This window comes from Manis javanica, chromosome 17, assembly GCF_040802235.1.
Source record: "Manis javanica isolate MJ-LG chromosome 17, MJ_LKY, whole genome shotgun sequence".
Lineage (NCBI taxonomy): Eukaryota > Metazoa > Chordata > Mammalia > Pholidota > Manidae > Manis > Manis javanica.
The window spans coordinates 7,964,955-7,978,116 of NC_133172.1; the positions used below are offsets into that span (position 1 = coordinate 7,964,955).

Here is a 13,162-nt window from a genome sequence, read left to right on the forward strand (position 1 = left end):
CGCTCTAGGAGACTGCTGGTTGGCCCGCGTGGATCACAGGGCGCCGGGCAGAAGGCGGCGCGTGCGGGTGCGACGTCAACGCAGCCCGTGAGCTACCGCGACCTGTGTACGGCGGCGGGGCCGCGGCTGAGCCCTACGAGGCCGCGTCGGACGGTTTGCCGAGTACATTTTCGGCCGCCATGGACAACTCTGGGAAGGAAGCGGAAGCTATGGCGCTGCTGGCCGAGGCGGAGCGCAAAGTGAAGAACTCGCAGTCCTTCTTCTCGGGCCTCTTTGGGTAAGAACCGCGCCAAGGGGTCGTTCGGGACCTAAGCTGAGATGACAGAGCGCCGTGGCCTGAGGCGGCGGGACAGGGCCGAAGGGCTGGAGCCTAGAGGACGGAAGGGACTCCGGGATGAGGTGTCGTAGTCTACGGCTGCGGAGGGGTTACAGGGGGTCTGGGCTGTGGCAACACGGTTTAAGGAGAGACACCATGAGATAGTGGAAGGCCCCCAGGTCCCTGGGCCGAGGACACCCAAGTCGAGGCCACACCATCTTGAGGAAGGAAGGGGACCCAGGCCGACGACGGGCCAAGGAGCCAGAGGGGAACCTAGGCCAAGGGAAGATGGCCTGAGGCCTTGAAAGGGACCGGCCTGAAGGGCTTGAGGGAGCTCGGGAGAGTAGCCAGGTCAAGAAGTCTTTTGGAGCCCAGGGAGAACCTATTCGAAGGATCTCTGACGGGCTGATTAGGCTTAGGACCGAGGACACCTGACTGAGTTACTGACCTTTCCAAGGCCGGCGGCAGCGTGTGTGCCAGAGCTCTGGGTGGTGGGGCTAAGGTGGCCCTGCGAGTGATGAACCCGAGCCTGGGGTGTGTGAGAATGCCTGAGAGGAAGCTAGCTGCAAGAGCTGGAGAAAAGGTTTGGACTTGGGTTGTTGGGGAACATTGAGGATTTTACTGCTGTGACAAAATGCCATAGACTGGGTGGCTTATAAACAAAAATTTAATTCTCAAGAGTTTTGGACACTGGAAAGTCCAAGATCATGTTGCTGGCAGATTTGGTGTCTGTTGAGGGCCTGCTTCCTCATAGACAGCCATCTTCTCTCCGTGCCCTCCTATTGTGGAAGAGGGTGATGGAAGGTGATTAGCCTCCTACACAAAGCTCCCAGAGGCCCCCCTCTTAATACCATCATCTAGGAGGTTAGGATGTCAACACATCATTTTCGGACGTACACAAACATTCCGTCTGTAGCAGGGCCAATCCTGGGGGCGGTTCCCATTTGCTTGTTGGAAGGTCTACAGCTGCTGGTGTCAGAGAGAGCGAGGGCAGCCGGCAATATAAGCAGATAATGTTTACTAAGCGCTCACTCTGACTCAGGTCTGGCACTGGCACTTTACTACGTTGTCGAGTTTAGTCTCACAACATCCCTGTGGAGGTGGACAAACGTGCTTAGAGAAGTTGATGTATCTGCTCCATCTCCATAAAGTGGGAGACCGAGGCCCATCTGATCCTAGAGCTCTCTCTGTGCCACATGAGTTTCTCCTGGGGGGTACAGCCTGTTTCTGAGTACTACATTTAGGAAGGATGTTGGCAAACAGGAATCTCAGGGAGCCTGTAACTCCCCCGTCCCTCCCCACCCCAGCCTACATGGCAGTTTTCTCCAGACATTTGAAAGAAAGCAGGTGTGTTCATCCTGGTCATTTCCAGCTCCAAGAGCTGTTGAGATGGTGCTGAAAGGGGAGTGGGCAAGGTGAAAGCAGAGGGCAGGACTGTGGAAGGGAGACCAGCCTGAGCGGGGCCTGCCTGTCTGAGACCTGGGAGTACAGCGAGAGCGCTGCTTCATGGGTCAGAGCCACTCCTGGCCTCTGCTTTCCTCTGGGGCTGGGTTGCCTGTGCTCAACATTTCACAGCCCCGCTTTTCTCAAGGTCCCCAGTGGTTTCTGGTGACTGGAGAAGGAAGCATTGGGGCTTAGCCAGGCCCTTGTGCTTCTCCCTTCCTCTTCAGGGAACTCAGCAGTGACAGCATCCCAAATTGAGAGGCCTCTGGGATGTCAGAAGGGCCAAGTAGGATCGCCCCCACCTGGGACCGAGGGCAGCCCGTGCCCGTGGTGGTAGGGCCTTCTTTGATCTTCATTGTTTCTGGGCTGCCGGAGGCTGGGACACTTTGGTGCACCAGCAGCCTGCGAGGGAGGCAGTACCAGCCACCGAGTAGATCCCCGCTCCTCTGTACCTTCCCTCCTGCTGCTTTTTCCCACTTAAGTCCTGCACCAGTGTGCAGGCATCTTGGGGAGGAGTGTTGTATGGGGCTGGGGGAGCACCCCAAACTAATGCTCCCAGAGCAAACCAATGGAGATTTCTTAGTAAGACACAGTGAAACAGCGAAAGGGGAGAGGGGAGGTGCACTTTTTCCTCTTTCCTGCTCTTAAGTCTCCAGGTGTATCTGAAATTTCCCTGCTGTGCCTCTTTGGAAGGGTACAGATTCTAAACGGTGGCTCTGTTACTTGGGGCTTTTCCTTACCCCTAACACCTCCCCCTTTGCCCCTGCTACCCAAATCCAAAATAAAAACTTCTTACCATTTGGATACCAAAGTGCATAAAAAGTTCCTTCATCTGTGAAATAAAAACTATAGTAATAACCTAATTACGGGGTTGTTCCAAGGAGTAAATGAGGTTAGGCATGTGAAGTGGTAAGAGCACAAAGCCTGACTCTGCTAAGTGCCTATTAAGTGCTCACTGCTATTACTGTTAGGTATTGCTATTGGAAATTGAGCTGGTGACGCTGGAAATAGAGATGACAGAGTGTTGTGTATACAGACAGCACGTTCCTAGAGATTGAATGTTGACCAGTCAGTCACCCTTGAACCTCCAGTAGGCATCAGCCACCCCAGGGGCCCTGGAAGGCAGCTTTTGTGAGGGAGGAAGTGCTGCAAGGTGGTGTCTGGTGTCTCGGTACAGGATCCACATAGGCCCTTAGCTACGCCGGCTGTGGGAGTGACCACTTCCAGCTTTGCTTCCAGACTGCTTTCCTCCTGCAGAACGTGCAGAAACGTGGTGCTGTTCCCCACAGGCACTGTGTCCTGCCCGCTGCCAAGATCCACGACTGAAACATGGCATCTCTTGCCCAGTGTCAGAGTGGAGTCTTTCCTGTGAGGATGCAAGGCTTCTGGGTAACCCAGCCATTATTTCACTGCAATCCCAGGGTTCTGCCTTCCTCATTGAATGGGACTTTGCTGCCTGGTCTTCCAGAGTTTTCAGTGCTGCTATGTGGGATGGAGCCAGAGAAGGTCTTTCAGAAACATCTTTTAAGAGAAGGAAACACACTCAGCTCTGGGGCTGCAGTGAAGTCCTCTCTTTGGGGTGCAGAGGGACATCAGTGTAGGAACCACAGGAGTGCCCACCAGGCCACGTGGCAGGCATGCTTTGCTTACAGTCTGAGGGCCCATAAGTAAGTACTGTCAGCATGATGTGGTACGGGGCGGGGTAGTGGGGAGGCCCAGGGCTCTGGAAACCAGAGGAGGGGTGACACTTAGCTGTCTCTGGCTAGGGGAGACAAAGCCCACACTGGAATTCGAAGTAAGTAATATTTCTGGGGGCTGCTGTCTCTGCCAGCCTGCTGAGAATGATGTGGGGCTTCCTGGGAGATGGCTGGTGCTTCCAGCAGCCCTGCCAGGTGTGGAGTCTTAGCCCCAGTTACAGATGAGGAAATGGGCTGTCAAGCCACAAACTGACGTTTGAATCCAGGCCTGTCTGACTACAGCCTCCGGTTTGTTTTTTTTACCACCCCAAGTGGCTCTACAATTCCCATTGTCCGGTGCCTAGTGGCCTCAGAGTCTATTCCTCCTCCTCAATAAAACAGCAAGCATTTGAGCATCTGCTCTGTGCTGTGCTCTGTGCCAGGTAGTGGCATGTGTGTCATTTCTACTTCTCACAGACTCTTTCTTCTCAGGTTAGGTTCACTGTTTCTGTTTTATGGATAAACTGAGGCTCAGGGATTGCCAGCCCAAAGTCACACAGTTAGCAAAGTGCCTGAAACTGATTTCAGCCCACATCTCTTAACCCCCACATCCATTCTCTTTCTACACCATGTCCATTACAGACAAGTCACAAGTGTCCTGTGACAATTTCAGAACCGAGCAGTTAGTCTGTACAGCGTTTTTTCTTTCATCATTACTGGGGCCTGTGTGAGCACCGGGGCCCCAGCTCATACCCGCTAGGAGCTCATACCCCCTAGGCCTACAGGAGCGGGTGCGCTGCAGAGCCAGGGACTTAGTACTTGTAGGTGATACAGGAGATGTGGAGGGATCCTGTGGCTCTGACTGCTCAGTGCTGTCAGCAGAAGAGCAAGGCTGGTGGCTGCCAGCTCCCTGTGCCGTGTGGGTTTTTATGTTTTCTGATGTTCCTCTGCCTGCATCACTGTATGGTGGGCTCCATGGGGGGCTGGCTTAATGACTCCCTCCCTTGACTGTAGAGGCTGCTTTGCGTGGCTCCAGCAGAGAGCAGAGTCTAGCCGGAAGAGGGAAACCTGAGCGGTGTCACTTGTTTAGTGCAGAGAAGAGGCCAGAGCAGGCAGGGACCTTGTCTGCCTCCTCATTTTCCAGAAGACTTTTGGACCTGGGGAAGGAAGCCTTCCAGATCACTGAGTGAGGCATGGCAGAACTGGATTTCCAAGGCCTGAGTTCCTTTTCCTGGGCCTGCCACTTCCTAGCAGTGTGAGCTTGGGCAAACCCCTTGACCTCTCCAAGCCCAGCTTCCTCCTCTGCAAAGCAGGGGTAATACCCAGCAGGTTATTGTGAGGAACTCCGCTCCTTCCGGTGGAGTGCCTGGTAAGCCACTGTTAATGAGTAATGAAGATGCATAGCGTGTGAGAGAAGGCAAGAGTGGGATAAGCCCCTGGGCTCACCCTTCCCCTCCCAGAGCATAGAGGGCCGGTGGCACCTCAAGGCACAGAGGAATAGGGAATGTCAAAGACCTAAAATGGGAGTTCCTCCATCTGCCCTGCCTTTTGAGGTCCTTAGAAAACTGCAGGTGGTGGTGGGGGTGGTGACCTGTTTCTGGGAGCCAGGAAGTGCCCAGGGGATGGAGGAAGGAGTGAGGGAGGCTAAGAGTGCCCTGCAGACCCCTCTGGCCTGGGTCCCACCGGGCCGTCTGTGATTCCTGGCACAGCTCAGTCCTCTCCATATGGCAGTCTCCGGAGGATGGTGGCTGCGCCTGGGAGACCTGAGACTGCTTCCTCCGCCTGGGGAGGGGGAGAAAGCAAAGCTGAGTGGGTAATTATAGACAGGCTGCGCCAGGCCAGCCCAATCCAGTTCCCTCTATTCCCAGCATGGGCTCAGAGCCGAAACAGAGGCAGCTTGGAGGAGGTCCGTGGGGGAGGGACAGTCAGCTGTTGTGTGCTGCCACCCAGGCTTCAGAAGAGGGAGGGAGGCCCAGCAGGCTTCTCTGGCCCTCATGCAGAAGGCAGAGGGAGAAGGCCTGGTTTCTTACCCTCAGGAGTTTGTGATTTTGCTCAGGGAGGCCACCCTACATGAGTGACATGAGCCAACCTGACTGGGGAGAGAAGTTCTGTAGTAAATTAGGCAGATTTACCATGTCAGGAGACAGCGTGGTACATCAGTGGGGCTGGGGACTTCCTCCTTCCCAGTCACTTTCCCTGCCAGAACCTTCCTGTTACATTCAGATGGGGCCTAAGCCCTTATCCTGGCCTCCATCACAGGGACCTCTGCCTGCCTCTCCAGCCTCATTTCCTGCCTCTCCCTGCACCATAGCCACCCTGGCCTACTTTTTTTCCTGGAACTGACCAAGATTGTTTATGTCTCAGGGCCTTTGCACATGCTGTGACTGCTGCCTGGAATGCTCTTCCCTTTTGTCATGGCTGTCTTCTTAGTCATCATTGAAGGACAGGCACAAATCCTACACCAGCTCTCCCTGACCTGCCCTAGTCCCTCTAGTGTTTAAATCACCTTGAAATTGTCTTGCTGACTTTTGTTTGCTGAGGGCCGCATCCTTGGTACACTGCTGTTATCGACAGTGTCTGGCACATAATAAATGCTCAGATGTTGGTTCCCCAAATGAAAATGGCTTCTCTTGCAGGATCTGTCAGTGACCCTAGGTAAATCACTTTTCCCCTTTGGGGACTCTACTTCCATCTCTGAAAGAAGAATATGGAACTCCAGAGATTCCCCTGGCATCACCTGGCCGTGCAAATGGCCAGGACCCGAGCATGGAGGAGGAGAAAGCGGGCCTGGAGTCTTGAGCAGAGGTTAAACCCTCTGGCTTTTCCACCTAGAATTGTTGACCCAGTGCAGGGCTGGCCTGGGATCATAGAATGTCAGCCAGGCAGCTGATAGGCTTTGTATTTGGTGTCCACTTTGCCCCACTGAGCTGAAACAAACAGCTGAGGCTGACTCTGTTCATTGTTGATTGTCAGGCTTTGGGCCTTAGTGGGATGGGCCATTTCTGCTTATCCAGGAGCCTGAGCTTTTTCAGGGAATGTCTGAACCTGTATAGGACTTAATATACCCACAAAGAAGGGGGGATGAGCTAGGGGATCCATTGGGTGAGGAGACCTGTGATATGGGTCTGTGAACACATTAGTCCCTTTAAGAGAACATTCCAGAGACTGTCCCCCTGAGGGTTTTTGCAGCCAGGCCCCAAAGGACCCTTCTGAAATCTCTTCTGCCGGAAGGTTGTGAAAGTTCTTCACTTCTCCAGAACCAGGAGTGGGTTCACTCCAAACGGTGGCCCCAGGCCCAAACTGTGTGGAGCCATGGGGGGAGAGCTTTGTCGGGGAAAGACTATGGGACCCAGCAGGTGAATGTGGAGGGGTGCGTTCCTGAGGGCCACTTCCTGAGGAACAGCAGTAGGTCAGGGAGAGCATCAGCACAGACCCAGAAGGCAGAGGCATCCTCTGGAGGAGGACCTTAGCTGGTGCCATTCGGGTTCAGGAGGCTGGGACTTAGTCCCCAAGCCCGCCCCCACCGCGGGTACCTGCAGAGTGGCATAGCCTGACCTGGAGATCTCTACTTTGGTGGCTGCTTTCCACGCGGTGGGTCTAGGTCAGCTTTTTCCCTCCCAAACTCCCCTGATCTTTCTAAATCACCTGGGACCATTGTTCAAAATCCCGACTCTAGGCCCCACCCAGACCTACTGAGTGAAATCTCCAGGGAGGCTTTGGGGCTTGGGGGCTCTGATTTGATTGTTATAATGAGCGCCTCCTGTAATTCAAAAGAATGGGCAGGTTGGCCCTCCTGCCCTGGTGCTGCAGGGTGGGGGAGAGCTGGACAAGGCTCCCAGAATCACACCAGAGGACCCCGCCGGGGCTGGTGAGTCTTCAGGGCCAGCTGACACAGGGGTGAGGGACGGTGAAGATGATCTCTGTGCTTTTAATTGGGAAAATCTTTCTTTTCCCTCAAAACAACACACCAGGTGATGTCAGTGAAGAAAGAATCTGAAATCCATTTGGTGGAACCCTCTGAATGTGTGGATTTTACTCTGCTGGTTGTGAGGGAGATCGGAGTTTGAGCAGTTACAGAGACCACAGACCTCAGGGCCTGAGCTTGGTTGGATTTTTGGAGGTGGAAGGACAGAAGAACATGGCAGGGACTCGGGGGAGGTTCTGATGAAGGGTCCCCCAATTCACAAAGAGGTTCATATGCACCCCTTGGAGGTCAGGAAGCCAGAGTAGAGGTGCCCAAACTCTTCATTTGTTTAAAATGGTCTCTATATCTCCTAGGCTCTACTGTTACACAATAGGCTTTTTGAGGGTGGTTTTGCCATTTTAAATAATTCTGTGCTGAATATCCTTGTAACTTCTCTGATTAGTTTCTTAAGATAAATAACCAGAAAAGCAATTCATTGCTGGACAACAGGACCAAATATAAACCCTGATATTTAAAAAATACATATTTTTTTCTCGAATAGATAAAATATGCAGATAATAATTATAAAAAATATTCAGACAGCACAAACCAGGGGTATGATTAGGCCTGTCTCCCACACCTGCCTGCAGTTCTACTGACTATACCTTAGAGAAAAATGCTATGACTATTTTTTTTGTATTTCTCCAGAAATGGTCTGTGTTTACATAACTGGCTCTTCTTGTCTTCTTTTTTCTTTTTTAAATATAGATGGGTGCATTTTATATACATACTTTTAAACAGTTTTTCTTTGTATGGTTATATATCATAATATATCTGTCCAGTCCTCAATTAGCAATGACACATTTTTAGGGTTGGAGACCTTCACTAAACCACTTTAGCATGCAGAGCAAGGGATTGAGGCACTGGAGAAAGGACAAGGCTTCCAAAGCCGGGTGCCTCCCCCAGAATGCTTTAGTGTCTCCTGGGGAAAGGGGATTCGCAGAAAGCCTGGGAACCAGTGATCACGGAGCAGCCCAGGCAGGAAGTGGAAGACGCTGTCAGAGGCAAGGCAGGCTGGGAAGTGCCCCCCTCCCCCCGTGCAGTGAGGGACAACCCAGTCCTCTCCTGGGGGGCCCAGGAAGCCTGTATGGAGTGTGCCTCTGTGTGAGGGGGTGGCGCCACGGACTTGGCCTCTCCTGAGCCGGCAGCACAGGCCTGGGCTACAGCTGGATTCAGGGAAGCTGGCTTCACAGGGAAATCATGGGGGTGCAGACACATCTTCACTATTGCTGGGGCAGAATGCTGGCTTTCTCTTCAATACCAGACTAGTTTGTCTCATCTTTTTTCCCTTTTCTCCCCAGAGGCTCATCCAAAATAGAGGAAGCATGCGAAATCTACACCAGAGCAGCAAACATGTTCAAAATGGCCAAAAAGTGGAGTGGTATGTGATCTCTGCTGGAGCTCCTTCATGGGTCTTTCTCCTCTCGCCCCTCAGTTACCAGTCCCACCGGCCTGGCGAGAGGTTCGCCCTGCAGCCCGCCTTCTTTTAACACCGTCTCCACACCAGAAACCCATCGGCCTGCCATCTGGTCGTTTTGAGCCCCCTGGGTGATTTTATAACGTGGGTCCCAAGGCCTTGGAGACAGGACTCAGAACTTGGCTCCTCCCGATCAGTTTCCCCCTCAGCACAACAGTGGGGAAGTGATAGTCCTGAACCTGTGGGGCCGCAGTACGGCTCTGTGGGCACCGGGCCCCGCCGCTGAGGCAGGCGGCCCGCGGGGACAGCGGCGGCTGCCCACTGCACATGCGCGGCTTCGGGAGCAGTGCCGCTCCCGCTCTTGAGTGGGAGGAAGGCTCTTAGAGGACGCCGGGTTTCAGAGCACCCAGCCCCTGTGCTCTCACTCGGGCTGGGAAGAGGCGCACATGGGCTGCGTCACACAGTGCTGGACGCCCCTCCCCCCACAGAGGGCACCTGGACCCCTGTGTTAGTGGGTGGTGTGTCATTGAGTCGGGGCTCTTCTGACTTGGCCTGGCACGTGGTCAGTCTCTGGCAAGGCTGGAGCTTGGGTGGCATCCGCCAAGGAGGGGTGGGTGGAGTGGAAGAGCTGTCTGGGAGTTGGCAGGGGGGAGGGCAGAGTTGACCACCCAGCATGGCAAGCGCACTGGGGGCTGATCTCATCTTAGCAGTTTTGAGCATCAGCAAGGCTTAGTCCAGGAAATCAAGGAAAGACAGTTTTTGGAAGCCAGGAAGGAACTTTCTGACCAGAAAGGAGATGAACTCTGGGATGGGACTATCAAGGTTTAGGGTGAAATGGGTTATCATTGTTTGTTGAGAATGTCTTTGGTTTCCCTGGAAATGAGAATAATTTTTCCTGAGCTCTCACAGAATATACTGTGCATAAAGTAAACACTGTGTTTTTATGCTCCCAAACTAAGAAAGTGCCATTAGAGAAAGAATACTTACTTTTCATTCACATAGATGCTTTTCCTCTAAACTTGTTACCTCCCACCCCCCCTTCCCAATATTCAAACAAAAGACCTAGGCCGTTTTTCATTTTTCTCCAATAATATTACCTTTTCTGGAAATTCTGCACTCAAGTATGGAGCCTTTAAACATAATTAAAAAAAAATCATAGTGAAAATCTGCATGGCTTTGTCTATCCTGCTGCTTTAAAGTTACAATACAGGGCCCTCTTGTCCTCTTCCAGCTCAGGAATTCTGTGGTTCAGCTGGAGGAGAATGAGCCTTAGGTGGAGGCTGGCTGAGCTGGAGGGGCCCCCAGTTAGCACAGTCCCGCCCCAGGAACAGGAGCGATCCTGTTGTCTCCTTCAAGCCACAGGTCAGTTTAGGAGACAGAGATGTGTGACCACAGTGGCGTGGGGCCAATGGATGGTGAGGGCATGCAGCCTAGTACAGGAGTCTGGGCTTCAGATGTGGGCTCCCTGCCCTCTGTCCACTCACAGGCACTTGTCCTCATGCATTTGAGTTCTTGGTGTTCACATCCTGTTTTCCTTCCTGGGTGTAAAGCTCCTTGTAGGAGCAGACCCTGTGTGTCCCATCACCCCCAAGACCATGTGCCTCTGGGTTAGTATGGCGCCTTGCCCATGAGACCTGCAGTGGCTGCGTAAAGGGCTAGAATGTGGACAGAGACAGAGGAGCTGGGAATGAGGAAGAGCTGGGAGCCGTGGGAGACAGAAGGCTGGACTTGGAAGGGAAGTAAGTGGGGAGGGAGGTACATGGTTGAATTTTGATTGCTCCTCTCTTCTGCCAAACACAAACCCTCCTGGCCCCATCCCATGATCCAGCCTGCACCCTGCCTCTGAATGACAGGTCTGAGCCTGTGGTTTGCAGTGTCCTGGTCGGGGTGGGGGGGTGGGCGGGAGACTGTGCATACGACAGGGGTTAGGAGGTGGAGGAGACCTTGGCGGGCTCATATGTCTGTGGCTCTCAGCTCTGTATGCCTTCTCCTTGGATCTTTAGAAGTGATGGCCCTGGAAATGTTGGCAAAGGCTCGGATATGGACTGTGCAACTGCAGCTGGGCTCACCCAGGCCCTCTCTGTCCAGCAGGCTCTCGGGCTTCCCCCAAGGCAGCTTCCTCCTCCCTCAGACCACTGCGTGGGCCACCGGGAACCCCCACCCAGGGGTCAGAAGGCTGAAATCAGGGCCACCCCGTTGGCTCATCCAGGCCCGTCTCCTCTCTCAGGGACCATCCGTGTTCTCGAGAGCCTGACCCACCTCCCAGGGCAGTGAGGGGCTTAAGAACCCTGGAGCGCCACTAAGGCTGGGATCCCTCTTCTTTTCTGTTCCAGCTGCTGGAAACGCTTTCTGCCAGGCAGCCCAGTTGCACCTGCAGCTCCAGAGCAAGCATGATGCAGCCACCTGCTTTGTGGATGCTGGTAACGCGTTCAAGAAAGCCGACCCCCAAGGTGAGGGCCTGTGTGGGACCCTGAGGCCGGCTACCCAGAGCGCCAGCCTAGCACTCTACAGAGAAGTCTGCAAGTTTTCATGTGACTGGTTTTCTCCAGGGGCTGACATGCACTAGGCTGGCAGGGAGGTACTGGCACTTGAACTTCAGAATTGGCTCCTTTCCTGTTGGCATTTGCATCCCTCTCCAGGCCTCCGCCTCCCCCTGCTACTTTGTGTGTGCGGCTGCCCCACTCTCGAAGCCTGGAGCATTTGGGAGTGGGAGTTACACTGCAGACCCACCGCGTGCCAGGGAGAGAGGAAAATCTGTTCTGTTGTCAGAATTAACATGCAGAACAGGGTGGGAAGGGGTTGTGAGACCAGCCAGGTAGGAGTCACTGCTGAAAAAGGAGCGGAAATTTTCCTGACCTGGCTTCCATATACCCTGACGGGGGTCAGAGAGAACAGAGCCTGAGGTGCAATTGCCAGAGAGCAAGTTACTTAAGATGAGAGCACTCGGGACAGAAGCCCAGTTTGGGACTGACTCACCGTGAGAAAACCGTGCCCCCTGGGCTCATCCTCAGTGGAAGCAGAGCCCCATAGATACCGGACTTTGGGGTCTCACAGAGCTGCAATTTTTATTAATTTTTTTTTAATGTTGGTGTCAGACATAGGTTGCTGACCTTTAATTTTAGCAGGCAAAGGTACTTTTTTAGTGACCATCTATTGCCACTCTCCTCTTATAAGAGAATAAGAAATATATGAAGAATCAAAAAAAAGATTGGTGCTCCAAGGATTGGTGAGCGTCAGGTCACACACAGTCAAGGATTTGATCTCTCTATAGACCAAGTGGCTTTTCTCTGTCCCCCAGACTTGCCTGGTGGCTCCTCTGTAGCTGGGTGTCTCACAGATGTTGGCCTAAGTGGTCAGGTGGTGGGCTTGTGCTTGGCTAGAACCAGAGGGGAGGCCTTGTGACAAGGTGGGCCACAGCAGGCCATGGGGGCGATGTGATGACGACCAGGGGCAACCCTGGGCCTCTTTTCACCTCGATTCACCCAGGAAAGTCTGCGCGTCTCCTATAGAGACCCCTCCGCGCCCAGCCTTCCCTCTGCTCCCTGGGGCCTGGTCCACCTGGAAATGCTGCTGTAGCGTCTGCAACATCTAGCTGCCGCTCTGGAGTGACTGGAAGGACTTGTTTCTGGGTGGGAGCGGAGCGCCAGGCTGCATGACATGTGCACAGCGCCATTGGCTCTTTAAACAAATTGCAGTGCTTCCTGTGGGCAGGTCCCACCTGGCACCGTGATTTCGTGTACTTCCTGGTCTTTGAGCTGAGCTTTTGCATCTCCCATGAGGCCCTGCCTTGTGTGTGTTGATTCTGGAGCCTGGGTTTGGGGGTGTGGCCCCGTGCCTAGCCCTGGGAAGTGTGAGGTTGGCGGAGGCATCCTGGGCCGCTGGGAAAGCATCAGCAGGTGATGCTGGTGACATGCCCATTGTGAGGCCCAGAGACCAACTTATTTTTCCAGAGATCAGTGAGCATAGTTTTCTGCCCTGGGAGCTGAGGCACGGAGGGAGTGGATTTGGGGTGAAGGGTACCTGGCAGGGAAATAAAAGGGGCAGTGGTATGGAGGAGGGCCTAATTTGGGCAGAGCTGGGAGCAGGTGCCTTGGCTGGAACCTCAGGAGTTTGGTGCTGAGCAGGGAGGGGTATTGGGGGGCATCCCAGCATCATGGCCTGCGCTGCCCACCCCAGTCAGGGTTGGGGGAGTGTGTGGCTCGGTGTGGTCTCCAGGGTCTGGGCAGAGCAGTCCCTTAATCTTTTTTGAGCCTCCATTTCCTGGTCTGGTAAATGTGAGGCACACGTAAGGGAAAGCGTAGAGATGCCCAGAGTGGTACCTAGCTTGTGATTAACATCTGGAAAGA

General features: G+C 53.7%; 1 protein-coding gene across 1 annotated transcript in view; it reads left to right on the forward strand.

The window, feature by feature from the left end:
- NAPA (NSF attachment protein alpha) overlaps nucleotides 1–13,162 on the forward strand; it is a 22,129-nt gene continuing 8,967 nt past the window's right edge. Inside the window, exons 1-3 of the mRNA XM_073226855.1 lie at nucleotides 1–277; nucleotides 8,701–8,780; nucleotides 11,150–11,266. Coding sequence (XP_073082956.1) covers nucleotides 180–277; nucleotides 8,701–8,780; nucleotides 11,150–11,266 — 295 coding nt within the window. The 5' untranslated portion in view covers nucleotides 1–179. The remainder of the gene's footprint in view (nucleotides 278–8,700; nucleotides 8,781–11,149; nucleotides 11,267–13,162) is intronic.